We start from the raw sequence: 20,717 nt of genomic DNA, 5'->3' as shown, positions 1-20,717 counted from the left end.
TTTGAAGTGCGCGTGGCTTAAAAAGTTGGCATTTACTGCCCTTGTAGCCATGTAGCCAGGAAGATCTTTTTTTATTTTTTACATTTTTTAATTTCCTCTCCATGATCATGCCCTTTAACAGCAACAAAAACAAAATTTTAAAATGAAAACTGATTAGAAATTTCATATCTATTTCTATACATAAAATGTACACATTATTGAACTCAAATTAATTTTACTGTCTCTAATTCTGTTTAAAATGGCTTGTTTTATCTGCTTGAATGCTGCAGTAATTGCTGCAGTAGCCTATGATTTAATGAATTTATTATTTTTTTCTAATTCTGAATGGGAGTGTAAAGGGTAGTTAAATGTGCTTATGTATACATATCCAGCTCGGAAGGTATTTTTAAAGCATTGCCGATCCAGATTTTGTAATCATTACCTCATTGTTTTTAATCTGAATCAGAATCATCCAATCTTGTCTTTTGAAAAATGAGACGAATATCATTTTAGTTGAAAGTATCCTGGTTTGCAAAATGAAAGGTTTTTGATTTTGAACCCAATTTGAAAATGAAAGTCAATCTAAATGCTGAAATACAATCAGAAAACATTTGAAAGTTTTGGATGCTGATCTAGACTCCAGACTATACACTGTAAAAAATGCAACTTGAAAAATAGTTGCCTAAACTTGAAGGAGTAAGTAGGATGCAGAACTCAATGACATGAAACTTTGTCTAACTTAAAAATTTGTTGTTACACTCCCTTTTTAAAGTATAATTGGCAAAACATGAAATGTCAGGTAAAAAAATGAAACGTATTAGTAAGTCAGTATATTGTTTTTCAAGATATTATCTATCATTGTTATTATCTAAGTTTATGTAGCTTCATATTTTTTTACAGTGCAGTGTTCCAATATTTCTATGATCAATTTCTCTGTTTGTTCTGGTCTAATATAAAGTATAAGGTGGATAAAAAACAGTGTGTATATAGTGACCTGAAAGCTGGGTGGCAGCTCCACAGTGTCATTCTGGACCAGCATAAGGATAAGAGCAATGAGACTTGTGCATCCAACTGCAGCCACCAGTGTTCCCACCAGCCGTTGTTTTAGTGTCAATTTCCCCATCACACTCAGCAGCACACAGACCTGTGAGAATACACAAATATATCCATCAGCTTAAACATATCTTTCTAGGAATGCTTCTGGAGTCGTTTACCTATTGCCTATATTTACTACTACTGACATTTCCTTTCAATATCATCTTATTAATCTTCCAGTGACAGCAACAGTATATTCAAATATCCATAAAACATAAACTGAATTTTATCTGTGTGTGTAAAAATTTTCACTTATCTCTCTTCACCAAGAAAAAAACATATAATAACTGTTCTGTTCAGCAGATCATTAAAGGACTGAAGACACAAACATACACAGCATAAACATTTTATTTCAGGGAAAGAACTGCAGCATTGTTGTAGCATCTGTTCTAAACAGTGGTGGACAAAGTACACAACTTCATTACTTGAGTCAAAGTATAGATACCCCTGGTCAAATATTACTCCACTACAAGTGAAAGTTGTTCAGTCAAATTTAAAGTACAGAGTTAAAGTACTGGAGTACTTGCTTTTAAAAATACTTAAGTATTCAAAAGTACTGCCAACGCACTGTTGTATTGTTTCTACGATGCATTTACAGAAGCTCATTTACAGATGCATTTTTACTGTTATTAGATAGCAACACATGATAGACAGGGGTTAAATTGGGATTTGGGAGGTGGGTGGACCCTGAGATACGGTGGGAGGTGGGTGAAAAAAGGTACAAACCAATGAATGTCTCAGCTCAAAATAGTATCTTTAATGTGTTGTGCACATAATTGTGCTTAAGGAAAACAATGTTTTAAAAAGAATGTATACTATTGATGCAAGCTTTTACATAATATATTTCAAGTTTATTGAGTGTCATTAATGCTGAGAATTTTTTTTACCCACGAAAATAATCGGTCATCCCCCTCTTGTCCTCACTTTTTCCTCCTTTATCCATCTTTCTTAAACTGGTGAGGCGCAAAACTTTCCTTTAAACTAATCATTGATCTGAAACTGTTTTCATTAATTTTCAGTGATTAACAAGCATGCAAACATCTGACTAATCAAATGGAAAGGGACACAGCTTCTTCGCATTGTGTTAGGAAGATTAAATGATAAATGTGATTTAGAAAAATCCGTTTTAATCGCTAAGCAGTGGCGGAATCTTCCTATGACTTTCCTTGAGTATCAATACAATTAATCCACAAAATAGGCTACTCAATACTATCATATATAGCCAGCTCTTCTCAAATAGGCAGTTTTAGCGCGTAGCCTAGGCCGTATAGTCTACATTTATGTTCATTTGCAGTACAAAATTGTGCACATTTTTAATCAACATTATTTGCGGATACACTTCTTTCTCCGCACTCGAATTCATGGCAAATATCTGCAATGCATAGGCTAGATTGTAAACACAATTGAAGTGCAGGTTTTGTTTTGCTGGTTATTCTGAGAGCTAACATAGTAGATAACAGACTGGTGTATCTTATTTGTTAAGTGTAGACTACTTGGTGATTAAAACGAATTTTTAATGGATAAATTGAATTTATGATTTAATCCCCCTAACACGGTATGAAGATGCTGTGTGTTAGGCTACTTGTCATTTGATTAATCCGATCGTTGGCACGCTTGATTGTAAAGGACAATTACTAATGAAAACCGGTTGAGATCAATGATTAGTTAAAGTAAAGTTTTGCCCCCCACCAATTTTCTAATTTTCTCTTTGTGGGAAATATTCAATCCTAGCTTAGCTGCTGACCTGCAATCTGCTGATTGTGCTTAAAGTTACAATCTCAAAGATTTCTGTTTCGTTCTCTTTGACGGTAAAAAGCAGTAATTGCAGGTGTGGTTTTGGACCTCACTTCCCAGAGATCCAACCGGATCCAACCAGTGTTGCCTGTGTGACGTCAGTCAGTTGGCACCTGGGCCATGCCAACTATAACACTTACTATTTACTGAATAAAAAATGGTTGTTATAAAAGTAACGTTATGTACACACTCATTCATTGTCTAACATTAGGCTAACTTAAGCTGCCTTTACACTACCGAGCTGGGTTAAAATGCTGTAGCAGACCTGAGGTACAATTAGTGATGATCAATTTCCACAGACGTTCTTTATCCACCTTTTGCCCGGTGCGAACATCTTTACACTGCACAGAAGAATTTGCGGGATTCGCTGTGGCTCGTACAATTATGTATCTCGTGCACACTAAACAGTCTTTCTCGTGAATGATTGTTGTGATATATTTTTGGAACAACTGCCTTGCAAAATGTTACCGCTGGTGTTTCTGTTTTTGCTAGCAAACTTCGAGAATAAAGCGAAGCTGGGTGTTAAATTAGCAATCAGAACACGAAGAATAAAACAAAAACAAAGGAGATTTCATCAAAAAAGGGCAAGGCTGAAGGACCATATGAGGAAGCGTAATAAAATAATAACGCTAATCCATACTGCTGTATTCTTTTTAGTTTTCTCCGGTTTGACATCTTTACACTGAAATCAGACCTAGCTCTGCTCCACCTATATCCCTGGTTAATGCTCTGTGTAAAGACGGCTTTATTCCAATCATTATAATATACTGATGAACTTGATGGCAATGTAAATAACGGTAACGTTAAGGCCAATTCAGATCAATGATTCGCAACGAGACGAAACGGTCTTAGAATGTTGCAGAGAAAATTGCAGCGGTGTAAACTGGTTAGTTGCAGAGCATCTGAAGCCGTTGCCTGGGGTACTCAAAAGACCACCTTGTCAAATCGCCAAGTGCAGTTAGAACGTTTACAATCAGACGTCTTGGAATTTAGCAAGTTGCATCCAGTCTCGTGGCGAATCATCGATCTGAACTGATCTTTAGTTAGCTACATTGCAACGTTGCCACAAGGTAGCATTGCATTCGAGAGACGTTTTGCGAGGTCGGTACCAGTCAGTAGCATTAGCTAGCGTTTTTTCTAATTGTTAGCTGACATTAAATTGTGTTAATTACATTAGCTAGCTAGCTAATGCAACGTTACCTGATATGAGAGATGGATACTGTGCGCAACGTTGTCTAAACTAATGTTGCCTTCCTTGACATGGTCCGGTAGCTAGCGTTAGCTGTGCAAATAGCTAGGCTATGTAATTTAGTAATGTTACATTGTAATCAAATGTAATACGAAATCTACATCAACAAATAATATGACTTCATGTTTCCCAAAAACCTTTTAGGGTTCCATAACCCCACCCACCCCCATTTTCTCTGTTATTGTAAGGCTAGCAGACACCGGAAAAAACAGTACACCGCTCACACACAAGTGAGTTGAAGAGCGAGCCTGTTGCGTTAGCTCCGCCTATCCTCTCTGGCGGACCAACCGCTCATGGGTGATGGAAAACGCGTCACTAACTATGTGCCGCTTATGATTTTTTCCCGGGAATGTCGCCACAGACACCCAGTTCTTTAATCATAAATAATAATAATAATAATAATAATATTAACTAATATAATAATAGGCTCAATCACCATTGTGTTACCTAATTCGGCGATAGATAGTGACTTAACAGACATTTATTTTAATGAAAATCTTCGAGATTATTACTTTAACAGACATTTATTTTAATGAAAATCTTCGAGATTATTACTTTAAGCAATCAAAGTTGCCGTAAATAATATCCGGCGTTCGTGGGGGCTGTTTATTCATCTCTCTTTAAAATGTTGCATAGATGAAATTATATGTTAATGAAATTACCTACCGCGTCCGCTTCCAATCAATCAAGACAATCAACAATATTTTTCTTTCTGTGCTGTCTATATAAATAAACGACTGTTCCTCCTGAGTTTTTTTTTCTTCGGACTTTTGATTGGTTGAGCGAGTAACTGGCTAGAGGGAACACGTGGACTGGAGCCTAAATGGACTGGATTGTCATAGTTATTTGTAAAACTGCCGGTCAAAATTATTTATTTATTTATCAAAGGTGGGTGGACGCCGTCCACCCGCGTCCACCCCAAAATTAACCCCTGATGATAGATAGCATTGCCTGAAATGTGAAACAGTTGGATGACCCTTCGCTCAAATTCCATAAAATTTGACCAATCCTAGCATAAAAACTACAACCACTACAAGCTCAGACAACTTCATAATTAGCAAACGGGCTACCGTTAGCTAACGTTTACATACCTCAACATGCTTTTTCAGGCTGGATGGCGAGTTTTTGAATGCAGAGATGTAGTTCGTGCACGGTAAGCAGAGCAAACATTTAAAACAGTATGAATCTTTTTGAATTTCACAAATCTCAAACATGGACTTGAGATATGGCCATGGGTGCTCTGGTGGCGAAGAATCATCCTTATTTTCTGCCGCCACCAAGTTCAAATTGAACTGTTCAACCACTGGTGCAACAAGCAAGCACTTTGAACTTGACCGACAGCGTATTAGGAGTAGGCTACTGTGATTGGTTTTTCTCCTGTGAGGAACACAGCGTGCATGTGGCCAATCGTATTTTAGAAAAAAAAAAAAAATTCAACTGTTGACTTCAAAGCTATGCTTCAAAGTAACGAGTAACGACAACCTTCATAGAAATGTAGTGGAGTCAAAAGTACAATATTTATCTTTCAAATATAGTGGAGTAAAGTTTCCAAAAAAATAAATACTCAAGTAAAGTACAGATACTTGAAAATGTACTTAAGTACTGTACTCAAGTAAATGTACTTTGTTACTGTCCACCCCTGGTTCTAAAGAATAACATTTTAGCTCACCTGCTAGAAGAGGAGAAAATCAAATCAAATTACTTGTTTTGGCACGAAGTTTGAAATCCAGCTTAGTTGTCTCACACTAAAATGTGTGTGGTCTGGAGGTATTTTGGGATCACAACATTGAGGGAAATATTTGCAATTTTATGTTACTGAGCAAGTTGGTTTGTTGATGAAGACCTATTTATGTATGTCCATTCAATATCAAAGTGTTTACAAGAGTCATGTACTGTACCACCCTGGACACGTATGACGAGCTTCTGAAGCCAAACATGGCTGTGCTATGTCACATACTGATGAATTGTTGTCATTAATGATCCCTGGGAATTTTAAAAAAATAGTAGGGGTGATCTTCCTGTTGACTAAATCAAATTTCCATGAAAGTGGCTCTCTACATCGGGCTACCTAATTATCCCCTACATTTGTTAGACCACACTTGGAGTATTAACAAAATAAATGGAAAATTACTCTGTCAGATACCACCTAGACTGTAGGCAATCAGAGCACTAGTTACAATTTAGTCGGGAATTTGGAGAGCATTGTTGAGCTGAATGACCTTTTCTCGTTATTATGTTATGTTATGTTAATTAGCATCTATTTTCTGCCTTCTCCTGGTTTAGCAACTAATGTCATAATCTTATCAGCTGAAAGCATGTATATTGAGTGTATGTAATCATGTGTGTTTTGTAGTTACAGTTTAATCGAGCAGTAGCATACATGTTATTTTTTTATTTAACCCTTATTTACCCAGGGTAGGTTCACTGAGCATGGATGCTCTTTTGCAGGAACGCCCTACTTCACACTCATACACATTCACACCTGGGAGCTGCCCAGTACAACCACAATCCTCTATTGTTGGCCACTGAGCAGCTCCACTGGAGAGAGAGAACATTTTTTTAGCCAATTAAATCAGGGGATGATTAGGTGGCAAGTTTTTGCAAGAGCCAGATCTGGGAATTTAGCCAGGACACCGTGGAACCCCCTACTCTTTGCTAATAGTGTCATGGGATCTTTAATGTAATGAATGTAATGTCAATCTACTTTCCTAGTATTGCAGTGTTTCTGCTACACTCACGAAGCAGTGGCAGCCTACTGCTACACGATTCTGACCTCCACAACAAGTAAAGCGCTTAAAATGATTATATTTCTCATCAATAAGCTGGCTGTCATTGGTACTGTGTGCAGCACTGCTCTGACAGGTACTTAGTGGCACATTAAATCATAGCACCTTATCGCAGGAACCAACTTCACACCATGTCCTGCTTTACACGGTTGTATTTTTGAAATAAGCACTTTGAGGCCCGGTGAAACTAGACAGAGTAAGGATGGTAGACAAGGAATGGCTAACTAATTTAGTTTGATGCGGTGCTTTATGCTGAACTGTTCTGAAGCATATAAAGTTGTACCAATAGATTTCGAAAGCAATGTTCGCTTTTCTGGGGGAAGTGTGGGCAAGAGATGGGAAGGGGGATCGAGTCGTTCCAGGTCACTTAACCAATCAACGCAGAGCATGTGAAAAATGCAACAACGCCTACCCAAAACGGCCTTTTCAGCTCAAAGAATAAAAAACTTGCTGGATTTAAATATTTTTTAATGTACTGGAATATTTTGTGGACCTTGTAGATTAATATAAAATTGCTGAAAAATAGTATGACATGGGACCTTTAATCGCTTTGTATTCATCTACCTAGATATATTAATCTGTTCCAAGACCCCCTCTGAACACATACAGCATATCTGTCTGGTGTTATAGGAACTCCTAAACAATCAGCTTTATGTAAAACCAGAGAAATGTGAGAAATCCCACGGCAGTGTTCTGATGGACTTTCTGAAGGTTCATGCGGTTTTAGACTGGCCTCTATGGTAAACTTAATACAAGGCTTTCTGGGCTAATCAAATTTTACCGAAGGCATATAAGAGGGCTTAGTTCTCCGACAGCTCCATTATCTGCTCTGACGAAAGGTTTCATTCCCCATTTCTTCCGGTCTCCTGAGGCCGCGGCAAGTTTACTTCTGCTCCTGTTCTAATCCAGCCATACCTGCCTCTCTCCTTTCTCATTGAGGTAGACACCTCTGGATGGACCCGGAGCTGTCTCAATGCACCTCTGGTGATTGAAAGCTTCACACCTGTGCCTACTTTTTCCCCAGGCAGACAATGGCAGAGAGCAACTATGACATTGGGAACAAAGAACAGGCCATCAAGCTGGCTTTAGAACAATGGAGGCACTGGCTGGTGGGAGCAGAGCATCTGTTCACAGTTTATCAAACGAAAGAACCTCCTTTACATCCATGAGGCTAAATGACTGAACTCATATCAGGCTAGACAGGCATTGTTTTTTAATAGTTTCTCCATCTCATATTAGCCAGGTTCAAAAAACACCAAGCCAGACACCTTCTCCAGTCAATTTGATGTCTCTGACTGAGAGCGGGAGAATGAACCATAATCCCCTTGCTCTATTATTGTGGACCCTGCCTTGTGGGGTATCCTATTTTAAGTGATGGAGCCTCAACGCCCAGAGCCCAACCCAGGAGGGGGTCCACATAACTGTCTGTTTGTCCATCTCTCTGTAAGATCCAAGGTCCTCCAGTGGGTGCACTCCTGCAAACTTACTGGTCACCCAAGAGTCAAGCCCTCCCTGGAGTTCATGATGAGGAAATTTTTGTGGCCCTCCAATGAACGGGACGTGTGGTCATTTGACAGTGCTTGTGTAACCTATGTAAAGAATAAGATCTGGAACCTGCAAGTTACAGTAGCCTACTTAAAAAGGAGTTAACAGTTTAAACAAGACTAATTTCTCACTTGAAGAAAATCAACAAACTTGCTGTGAAGAAGTCAGTAGCCTATGGCTTCCTCCCTTCGTGAGTTTTCCAAAACAAATGTATTGAACATTGTTATATGATTTGAAAATCAACATTGCATAAGGAAATGAAGTTATCAACACTTACTAATGGTCATGAATGGTGAAATTGACAATCATTATCTTGCGCCGGTTCCCATACAATCGGCAACGTTACCTAGCAGACTGAACTGCAACGCAGATTTCCATGCTTAATTTCAGTGCTATCTGTACTAATGTTATACACTCACTCTGTCGATTGTTAGCTAAAATTGGTCAAAGTGCCAAAAGTTAAACTAAACTGGGTGTATTTTACCCAGAAGGATTCAAACAATAGGATGTGCCTTTACAGAAAAAGGGACATTCTTTAATGCCATTGTTTGCTCATTCTTATTTTAAAGAAGGTAGATGACTGTTTCAGGTTCAAAGCGTGTTGAAATGATCAAAAATGGATTTCTGATATATAAATGAGTTTCCCACAAAGATTATAGAGTTGCAAAAGCAATAGTTAAAAAAGGCAATTATTACTTAAATAAGCAATAAGCAAATAAGCCAGTGTAATGAATAATAAATGATTTGCCTTATTCGAGATGGGAACCTGAGCCTCCCACTCGTCCGAAGGACCCCTAGGCAAACTCATTACCACTGAGCTACTTCTGAACTAGCCGTACAGGGCAGGAAATAAATATATATATATAATATATGTCAATTTTGCATGTGTATCCTATGTTTTTATTGGCTGATGTAGCAAAGGTCGAATGGGAAAATGTATTCTTTGTGGGCCTGGAGCATTTGTGACGATGTAATCGGCAGGACTAAGCCCTAACTTGGCGGGATGGCATCCCTGCCATCCCAATATTTGAAACACGGTCACAAATAGTTTTTGAGACAGCCTGCTAGGCTGGTTTGAATGTTTGTGAGGTGGGAGAAAAGGAACAAGATTAACCTTTTTTATTTTGCTTATACAGGTTCAGGAACATTATGTTGTGGATAGAACAAAAGAACAGAAACATTAAAATTCCAATTCTGCTCAGTGAATGGATAGAAAAAACTTCTGTTTTCAAGGCCTGGTTAGTTTTGTAAATGTTACATTAAATGTAAGTGTTTTGCTTCATTTAAGCCATTTTCCAAGTCTTTGTGATGTTTACATCTGAAGCCTTAAATATGACACCCCCTAACTGGTCAAGGACTGGCCTAGATTGCTTCATACTGAAATGTAATAGAATATTATGAGATGTTAGAATAACAGCAGATATGAAAATCCAGCGGCGTGAATAACCAGTGGATGACGCAATACCCTCGGTAACGGACGTGCTCGCACTGGGCTGGGAAACGATACTCGCCCGTAGACTGTTGAATACACGGCATTCCTGGAATTTAAGGCCATGCTGTGTTGAAAGATGTTTAAGCATATCGCTGATGTTTTCACCCTTACATAAAATTGTAATTTTACAAATGTTACAACTGGAGCTGTTGTCATCTTTTTTTGCAAAATGAAGCCATGCTTTTGACCATTTCTTCCTCTCCACCATGATGGCTGCCGTCCAAAACAAACACCTGAGAGAGGCAGCGTGCTGCCTGCGTGCGTGCCGCCCCCAAGGCGTTACGTCATTGTTTTGCAATGCGCAGCTGTAGTAAAAACATGCTGGCATCGATAAGCAGAACCGATAAGCGGAACCGATAAGCTCGGAGGCATACAATTCCAATGAACAGGACAACTTGGAACCGGTTCTCAACCATCCCTATTAGTGTTACTGCTCAAAATATTTTGGCTGTATATGTTATTTCTGAAATTGAGTGTCTTTAAATAGATTAGTGGTATTTTATAATGTGGATATTTCTCACTGTAACGTAACCATTTGTTGATGGCTCAGTCAATAGTTCAGTAGGATTTGTGTTTCAGGATGTACAGGATGTGGCATGTGCTGGATCATTGCCAAATGTGGAGGATGGTTGAATACAGTTAATCCCCATACAAGAAAATATATGAGTTAATGACACATTTAAGTACTGTATGTAGGATATGTAGTGTTTAGATTTTGGCCTTAGAGAGGGAAACAGTGAATTAAGCAGGAACTTTACCCCGGAACTAGGAACCTTTTGAGGAACTCAGTGCGTTTCGACCGCAGGAACTAGGGTCTAAATTTAGTTCCGGGGGCTTTATTTTACCCCCAAAAAAGTTCCTGCTCGGGGGGTAGTACTTTCCAAAAGTACCAGAACCTTTGGGGTGGAAAATTTCTGATTGGTCGACTACTTGCAGTGTTTTATTTCAACCGCCATGTTTAAAAATATGCAGCCGCAAACCGATTTATTTTCATAATAACTTCAAATCAAACTTGTATGTTATGCGGCGCAGTAGCCTAGTTTTGGTTATAGTCTGCCAACGTCTTGGAATTATAACGTGTGCTCTTCTGTTCTTTTCTTGCTTTAGTATTCGTTTTATAAAATGCTAAGCATTCGTGCTGGGACAGCATATTACGTACCAAAACATTCAAACGGATTAATTCGGTTGCTGAATATTTTCTTCCGGATTTTCTTTGTTAGCCCGTTGTAATTGACTCAAAACGTTTGATACAGTTATGTGAGGTATGTGGTAGTTCTGCGTAATTCACATTGGTGATACAGTAAAAGCAAACTGGACTTTTTTTTTCGCACTTTTTGTCAGGGTAAAATAACAGGTTAATTCTAGTAATCGTCCCTTTAGCTTTTTCAGACTGCCGTAATTTTACTCTGCCATTCTTCAATTCCACAAAAAGACCAGGAAGACTATGGACTTTATGGTGCATGGTTCGCATCTGGAGGGCACACTTCGCTGCTCGGCTAGCAGTAACTTCGAAGGAAAGCAAACGGTGGCTGTACCACTGCTAATTTAAATTTTCACGGAAGAGTTTTCGTTCTATTCTTGTCATTTTGTCATTAGCCTATATGGAATTGACGATGAGAAAGTAATCAAACAGCAAATTGTTTACAACGTGTGCATGTTTTCTGCTGTTGTTGCCAGTTATATTGGAAATGTGAATGCATTCTGTCGCCTCGGATGTCAAGACATGAAAGTGAATGTTTGCATAAAAACATAATGAATGTGTTTGAGAGGATATATAAAACAGTTACAATCTGATTATTGGCCTGTTATATCCTATTTGTTGCATAACAATGGTCCAAGTTCAACTACCAACGACAGTTTTGCTTGACAACGGTAAAATATGCCCAAACGTCTACAGAAGAATATTTCAATCCCAGGTGATTAAATCGATAAAAATCAATAAATACAAAAGTAACCATATATAGTCATTGTTGGTAACCCGCTGTATATAAGTGGAATAAACCCCTCCGGGCTGTCCCGGTTATTAGAAAATAATGTAGGCTACTTCGGTGGTAGTATGGGGCTACAGAAGAAATCATAGGACAGATGGACCGACAACAACGTCGCTTTTTCATACGTCAGTGGGCTAATTTGCTTAATCTTCGCGGGACTTTAGACCGCGGTGGAAACGCAGACAACAATGGGCTGAAGGAACCTTTTAGTTCCTTGAAAAGTAGTTCCTGGGACTAAAAGGTACTTTTGGTGGAAACGCGGCTATACGCTATGGACCTTGTTGTGGCCTGTTCTCCCCGTCACCAGCATCAAAGCAAATGTAATTGGGGCAATTTAAAATCCACTGATCCCTAAATACCCTAATCTAGGCAGACAATCTATGGGTCTCACCTCCCCAGAAGAGACAAACCAGATGACACAGGACACCATATCGGGGGTCAGAGACCCTGCATAGCTACATGCCTAACATTTCCCTTTCCCATGTCCTCTTTAGGTTTGAATGCCATCTTTAGGTAGGCCCGTCCTTGTCATAAATTATTCTGACCCCCCTTCCCTTCTCTCCTACACCTTAACTCGGCATCACCAAATCAGGGCTAACATCCCCAAACCATGCTGGGTAAGGTATTTAAGATAGCCACAGGAAAACGTTGTTGTGTTGAATTTGGTTTCGGAGCCTGGAAGAAGAAGAGTTTTCCTCTTTATTTTTGTGGTGGTTTCTTGGTTGTGTGTTTTTAGCTGGTTTCCTTTCATCCCGTGGCACTTATACTGGAAGTGGGTGATACTTTGGCAAGGTCTGGCTTATCCGTCTCTCTCTCTTTTTTCTGGTATTAATGTTTTCTTTAATGTCTTCTGTCGTGTAATTTAGAAGTAGTGTGCCTGCATTCAATAAAGAATGTATGTTTTCAATTTATTAATCTAATTGACTGCTTTGTATTTAATTCAATTATTTCATCTTATAACTTGGTATAGAGCTTGTTTTGACTTGTTGGTTGATTCTGAAGACTGACCTATCAATGAATTCGGCAATTTGATTGATAATTCTCATTTTAAATAATAATTATTCAATTAAATCACATAAAATATATTTTACATGTTGGTTAAAAGAGGTGTTTTATTGGGTGATGCGCCTGTATTTGGTATTCAGAGTGCCGGACATCAAACAAGGGTGTTAATGGTTAAAACTGCTGGGTTCAGAAAATTACACATATTTAAATTAATCCTCACCTTGCTGACATGTGTGATAATGTTTTTGCATTTAAAAAAAAATCTGATATCAATGTTTCATCTGAAACATTTCAAAAGGGGCAAACTTATATGCTTTATAATGGACAAAAAGCATTTTATTCATTTTTGGAGAGATTTTGGATGTGTTTCTGGATCCCTAGATTGTAATTCCCACTTGAAAATGATCCAAAAGTGAGTTTCTTGAGTCAAAACAATTGATTTGTAGTGAAATACATGATTATGTTGTGATTTACAGCAATGCATAATTTAGACATTTTGGATAGATTTGGAGACAGTGGGTACACTGCTTACTTTTTGCTCCATAGAACTTTAGTAGTTCTGAATATCCACCCTTAGATTTTACACACTTGTGGTCAAGGAGTTTTTCATCCAGAACATGTATAGTTTTATACATGGGATCTCTCAGTATTTCATTGCAAACTAAAAAAGAGCAAATTCACTCTTGATTTTTTGAATGTAAAATTGCATTTGTGGCACTTAATTTCTTCCTAAATTATGAATATAAACTAATCTAAGTTAGTATTATATATACAAATGTCCTGCTTCATTTATGCCATTTTTCAAGTCTCTGTGTTGCTCACATCTGGAGTTATAAAGCTTCAAATAAGGTACCCCCTAAATGGGCAAGTGTTGGGCAGATTTGGCTTCTGCGCAAAGGGGTTAATTGGTATTGTTCACTGGTTGAATTTTGATATCAGACTGAATTAACTTGTTTTCAGGTAATCAAGACTGCAGGTAACATTCTGTGTTGGCTGAGGTGAAACCTGAAGCATCTTGTGCATATACTACAACATATCACACAGTCAATCTCACAACTGCATTTTAAATTGCTAAATTAAACATTAACAGACATTTTCTGTTCTTGGAAAATCAAATGCCCGTCGATCGTATTCTTTCTACCGCTGGTTCTGTGCATATTCAATCAGCCTGACATCCTTGTAGTTTGTTGGGCTTCCTTTGAATTTGCAACTTCACAAGCCAGTTAAATGCCATGTGAAAGTGTACTGTCACAGCCCTGAACACATGTGCTTGGAAGTTATGGTAGTCTACAGCTACCTTTAAAGAGAAAAATTTTAAATATACTTTAGCAGTATTTATCACCACTAACCTGGCACAGTGACTACCTTGATACATAGCTAAGCTAGCGCTCACGTATAAACGAACAAACAAAATGATCACAACAAACAGAGCAAAGTTCTTACAGAGGTACTCCACCTTATGGCAATAACTTAATAACAGTCATTTTCCATATATCATTTTGGCTGTTTGGTCCCTGCTAATCAGAAAGGTGTTGAGAAATATGTCCTATTATGAAAAGCACCTGCACTGCAAAAAGCTTTAATTAATATGGACATAATGGAATCGTAATTGAGAGAATGGTTTTTCATCCCAAACATTTGTAACACGTTCATCAATCCATCTAAAAATGAATAAGCTGTTGTGCAATGGTAATTTGACTAGTGAGTCAGTTTGAATTTATGCAACACACAAACAGTTTGAAGGAATAATGAATATCTAATCATTCATAATAAATAAATGATACTGTTTTTTCTGTTATTTTACCAATATTGTTTTGTAGCATTAGTTTAATTCAGCATTTCAATTACATTTCTGTTATGAAAACTGTAATATTGCTGAATGATCCTGTAGGTCCCCTTTTGGAGCATACTCAGACGTGTTCTAAACTCTTTGTTCTTGTCTACTTGTCTTTGTCCCATGCCTTTTGGTGTTACGTGTCCTACTGGTTTCTGGTCTTTTGTTTTTGCGCAATTTTGGGATTAGGTTGGGACAGACAAACTGTAGTTTCGTATCTTTCATTCATTTCTTTTTTGACTAACTTAATGTCCGTGACTGTAGCTTTCATTGCTTTTAAAGGTAGCTGAAACCTAATCTTTAGTTTAGACATAGAAAAACTTGTAATTTAATCCTCAATCCGGTTGTGAGTACATTCAGATTAATGTTGATCCACTATGTTGTTCTGCCTATCAATGAATAGCAATTTAATTTATAACTGCTGTTGTATAATTCAGAAATAAAATAAATAGAAATAAATAAAATATATTTCACATGTTGGATAAGTGAGGAGTTTTAGCACTTGGTACCACATATTTGGCATTCAGAGTGCCAAAAATTAAAGAAGGGTGTATTTAGCTGATTCGAGAACCATAGTTTTCACCAAATTATCACTTGACTGACAATCAATAAAACAACAAACATAATAAAATGTAATAAAAATAAAGACTATATAATTTCTGACCACCAAATTAATGAACACACTGCAGTTGAGACAAAGGCATCTTAATCTTGATCTTCTCCTACCTCTGTTAAATGCAAACTAGTTTTCAGATAGTAGTACACTGTAGTCAGTGTTCAAAATTCTATATACATAAACACACACACACACACACAGACATATACACATTTCCAAAAGTATGTGGACACCTGTTCTAATGATTGATTTTAACAGGCACATAAAATCAAGCATACAGCCATGCAATCTCCACTGACAAACATTGGCAGCAGAATGGGTCATACTGAAGAGCTCAGTGACTTCCAACGTGGAAGTCTTAGGATGCCAGAATTCCAACAAGTTAGTTTGTCAAATTTCTGCCCTGCTAGTGCTGCCCCAGGCAACTATAAGTGCTGTTAATGTGAAGTGTCAACGTACAGGAACAACAACAGCTCAGCCACAAAACGGTAGGCCACACAAGCTCACAGAACAGTACCGCCAAGTGCTGAAGTGAGTACTGTGTAAAAATCATCTGTCTTCGGTTGCAATACTCATTATAGAGTTCCAAACTACCTCTGAAAACAACGTCAGAACAAGAACTGTCCCTCAAGAACTACATGAAATGGGTTTCCTAAGATCACCATGTGCAATAACAAGCATTGGCTGGAGTGAACACCACCATTGGACTCTGGAACAGTGGAAACGGGTTCTCTGGAGTGATTAATCACACTTCACTATCTGGCAGTCTGAGATGCATGCATAGTGCCAACTGTAATGTTTGGTAGAGGAAGAATAATGGTCTGGGACTGTTTTTCATGATTTGGGCTAAGTCCCTTAGTTTCTGTGAAGGGAAATCTTTATGCTACACCATACAATGACATTCTAGAGTAGAGTAGAGTAGAATAAAGCTTTAATGTCCCCGAGGGGACAGGAAAGGGCCTTTTGAGAAAGGTCCATTCCTGTTTAAGCATGAGAATGCTCCGTGCACAAAGCAAGGTCCATAAATAAATGGTTTTCTGAGTTTGGTGGAGAAGAACTTGACTAGGGGTAGAGTTCAGGGCACAGAGCCCTGAACTCTACCCCATCAAACACCTTTGGGGTGAATTGGAATGCTAACTGCAAGCCAGGACTTACGCCAAACATTAGTGCCCAACTTCACCAACGCTGTTGAGGTTGAATAGAAGCGAATCCCCTGCAGCCATTTTCATAATGTAGCTTGGACAGTGGAGTGGAGGTCATATTAATGTCCATGGTTTTGGAATGAGATGTTCAACAAGTATATATGGGTGTCTATTATATTTGAATATATTATATTTGGTATATAATAGGTATATAATATTTGAATTAATGGTTTTTAAGATCACATAAATACTAGTCATATGAACCTGAGTGGTTCTTTTGCTTTCTCGGTGTAGATGTGGCTGTAAATTAAGGGTTGATTTTCATCACTCCAATATACTGTATATTATTTGGGTTGCTGTATCTGTGTAGATGTTTAAAAAGTTATAATCATAATTATTATTTGCACTGTGTGTAGTTGAATCGTCCTTTTGCTCTTCTAGTAAATCAGCCCAAAATGCCAGCTTTATATGGGCATATTTTATATGATTTACAACAATTCTACATTGATTATCAATTACTCAGAATCACTAATGTCTTTTTGGTGGAAAGGGAGCATTTAATCACTTACTACTTTGAAAACAAGTGAAGATGATGTTATTCATGAAAGGGAACAAACAGTTTGATTTACAGTTAAGCCTTATGTAAAAGGAAAGTTGAACACAAGAATTAATCATTCCCATTCTTCATAGTCCAAATCTACATCTCATGATGTAGTTCCTTAAGAGTAAACAAATATTTATAAAACATGCTGAATATATTTTCATGAATTTGCATGATTAATCATGTATGACATGCTGACACTGTAACTGTTTTAATAGATATTATACTTTGGTAGCATGTGTAACAACTTGTAGATTTAAAAAATAATCATTTTAAAACTGATTTGTGCCTAGAAAAACAAATACCAATTTTCACATCTCATACCACAATTCATACCACAGCTTAAGGTTTGTCAATATTTAGTTACATTCAATACATTAGATTTTGAATATTAGTACTGTCTGTGAATCAAATCTTGTCCCTCGTCAATGTGATGCATAGAAAGATGGGAATTTATACTATGAAGCAGTTTTAATATCACTGAACCTGTGACTTATTTTAATTTAAGAAAATTTAACAAATGTGCCACTGCCTAGAACCGTCTAGAAAAATATCCCAGCACCAGTCAAATTGAATAATAGATGCAAATTTGGAAGTGTATTAAAAAATGTAACCTATGAAAATGCTAAGTCAAAATTTTCAATATTTTTGTCTATGTCTAAACTTATCATGAACCTCCTATGCTTAATTCCATAAAATCTTTTTTCGCAGGATTTATAGCCAATTTATGTGAAAAAATAATTGGTTTCTGTCACACTCAGACACCATTTCTGATTTTTGGACGTGATTGGTTTAAAAAAAAATTTTATTCTGAGAACATTGAGTGTTTCTGCTTCTGTACTTCTTTTCAGGAAATGCCCACTTGCATAGACCATAATATCAGACCAATCTGGTATCAGGACAACTGATCTGATGCATAACCAGGCTTGTCTGAACAAGCTGTCTGATCACCGCTACAGAGTTAAAGGTAAGTGCCATTCTTGTATGAAATAAACCCATTTTCATCATATTTTGGAAATAGTAAAAAAAAAACGTAGCACTGTGTCGTAGCACTGCTGCAGATCTCAGTCAAAGGATCTCAGTCAAAGGTGACTTTTAAATCACACATCCTCCTCTACTCAGCTTTCAGTGAAGCAAGGGAGGTAAACTAGCTAAAGGACAAACCAGCTGCCCCTAATGAGACTAGTTTACCATCCCACTTAAGGCATAAAGCACTCTGTACCTGTTCCAAATGATCACAAATGAGTTTGATTTTGTTGACTGGAGTACTAATGGAACTACTAGTACAACATACAAGCAGGCAGTTACTCAACAGAAATACTGCCGTGTTAAACAGTAACCACAATCTTATCTTTGTTATGCATTAACTGTCTGCCTTCCTCACAACAAGCTGAAGGGCACTATCACACTCACCCTGCTGTGAACGTCCAAATCTTTCTACCTTCACTTCTGTTCAGACGCCCTTCACAAACAATATCCAGTCTTTTTACTATTTTATTTTTTGATATAAATTCTGACAGCCTTTAATTCTGACAGACTGATGATCAAGAGTGTCTGCTGAAGCCACACTTTCTTTCGCTCTGTGTTCCTTTTACATCCTGATACTGTTGGGCAGTCCCTCCAAATGCCCACACCCACACTGGCAGGCTGATGTGAAAATCACTTATATTATACTCTTACTTAGTTTACTCTTAGCTCACTCTCTCCCCCTCTAACTCCTTCTCCAGTTCAATTCAATTCAACATTCTTTATTGGTGTGGAACACATATATTGCCAAAGCATAACATACAAATAATATCATTAAAAGAAAATATGTTTTGATTGATAAACAGAAGCAAATATTAAGCCGCCAGCTTTTTGTCAGCAGTCAAGGAAGGTAATGAAGAAGCTTCTTTCATAATATATATCCCCGTCACTGTGCATACTAGGAGACTTGGGTATACTTGACACATCACAAAAACAAATCACAACACCTCTACTGGTAGCCCTAACTATCACCAAGAAAACTATTTTACTAAATTGGAAAAACAGTAAACAACTCACCATCTCACAGTGGTTAAATCTTTTAACAGAACAGGTAACACTGGAACAAAACTCAGCCCTACAACAAAAAAACAATCTGACCAATTAAATGAAAAGTATTCAAAACTTCTCAGATCTCTTAAGTTGCGGGTGAGCTAGTGCCACAACAAACATAAACAAATAACATTCATGTACATTCACATACATACACAAACACAAATAGGATCATACACACACACACTTGCAAACACATATACACTCTTTAGAGGCAGACATACAAGTGGAAACATACTTACACAAACACACAACATTGGAACTCTGCCTCTATTTATTTACTTATTTACTCATTTATCCACTCATTTATTTCTTTATTTTCTACCGACCATCCTTTTGTTTCGTTTCTACTATTACTGCTGCCACAAATACCATCAATGATTCAAATACTTCTATGCCCAAACTCACTCCACACAGCTGCTTCCCTACAACAATCATTCACCACACATATTCTCCATGCACATGTACAGTACATATCTCTATTTATATATTCTTCATGTTGTTAACCTGTATGCACCCTTACCTTCCTGTCTGTCTGTCAGGAAAGATACATTGCTGTATCTTTGTTGTTGCAAATAAAAAAGTTAAAAAAAAAATTTTTTTTAATAATTAAAAAAAGAATATTTTTGTGTAAAGTGGGAGTATTTATCTCTGTTTCTACCATTCATGTCTTGCAGTGACCACATACTTATGTTCTTCTTTGGGCAATCATGACTTCTTATGTCAACATTTTTCAGTTGCTACGGTATGGTCACTTGGTCAGGATCAATTTTTGTTCTGAAAGTCTGACGGAGCAGGGAAGCTAGTATATGCAGTGAATTCCATGTTTGGGACTAAAACATATTTTTTCTTGATTTGGCTCTGTACTCCACAAGTTTAGTTTTGTAATCAAACAATTCATATGTGGTTAACGTGTATGATTCACAGCTTTTATTAATGGGTATTCTTATACATTTTGGCTTCGCCTTGAAGAAATTGCAGCACTTTTTATGAATAGTCCCTTCATTTCTATGATGTTTGGAACAAATGGTGTTCACTGGTGTTTCTGATGACTCAGATGTGTTCAGTGCAGGTATAAGACAGCTTTTAGTATCTAGTCTTGATTCTAGGCTTTTGTTTGCCCTTGGGGTCTGTTATTGGCATTTGTCAACATGAAGACCAGAGTTGCATGAATGAAAGTCAAGGAAACCATTATGAGACTGAGAAATGGGTTAAAATAATAAAATAAAATAAAATAAAATAAAATAAAATAAAATAAAATAAAATAAAATAAATAAATAAATGAATAAAACAGCTAAACCATAGGCTTACCAAAATCAACTGTTTGGAACATCATTAAGAAGAAAGACAGCACTGGTCAGCTTAGTAATCACAAAGGGCCTGGAAAACCTCTACAGTTCATAACAAAATAATTTTCACCATAATGAAGATGAACCCCCAAAACCATCTGGCAGATCAGAATCACTCTTCAGGAGGTAGACCTGGATGTGTCAGTGACTACTGTCCACTGAT

General features: G+C 37.4%; 1 protein-coding gene across 2 annotated transcripts in view; it reads right to left on the bottom strand.

Moving 5' to 3' along the window:
* Window positions 1-18,749, bottom strand: part of entpd8 (ectonucleoside triphosphate diphosphohydrolase 8) — a 43,376-nt gene extending 24,627 nt beyond the window's left edge. Inside the window, exons 1-3 of one of the 2 annotated variants that reach the window (XM_064296293.1) lie at window positions 18,543-18,749; window positions 7,819-7,948; window positions 974-1,123 (exon numbers count right to left, since the gene is read on the bottom strand). In XM_064296293.1, coding sequence (XP_064152363.1) covers window positions 974-1,102 — 129 coding nt within the window. In that variant the 5' untranslated portion in view covers window positions 1,103-1,123; window positions 7,819-7,948; window positions 18,543-18,749. The remainder of the gene's footprint in view (window positions 1-973; window positions 1,124-7,818; window positions 7,949-18,542) is intronic. The other variant, XM_064296292.1, reaches the window with a different exon arrangement.
* Between the last annotated feature and the right edge of the window lie 1,968 nt (window positions 18,750-20,717).

Source organism: Anguilla rostrata, chromosome 10 (genome assembly GCF_018555375.3).
Source record: "Anguilla rostrata isolate EN2019 chromosome 10, ASM1855537v3, whole genome shotgun sequence".
NCBI classification, from domain to species: domain Eukaryota; kingdom Metazoa; phylum Chordata; class Actinopteri; order Anguilliformes; family Anguillidae; genus Anguilla; species Anguilla rostrata.
The sequence above is the reverse complement of the archived record's forward strand: the minus strand, read 5'-3'. Positions and strand labels throughout refer to the sequence as shown.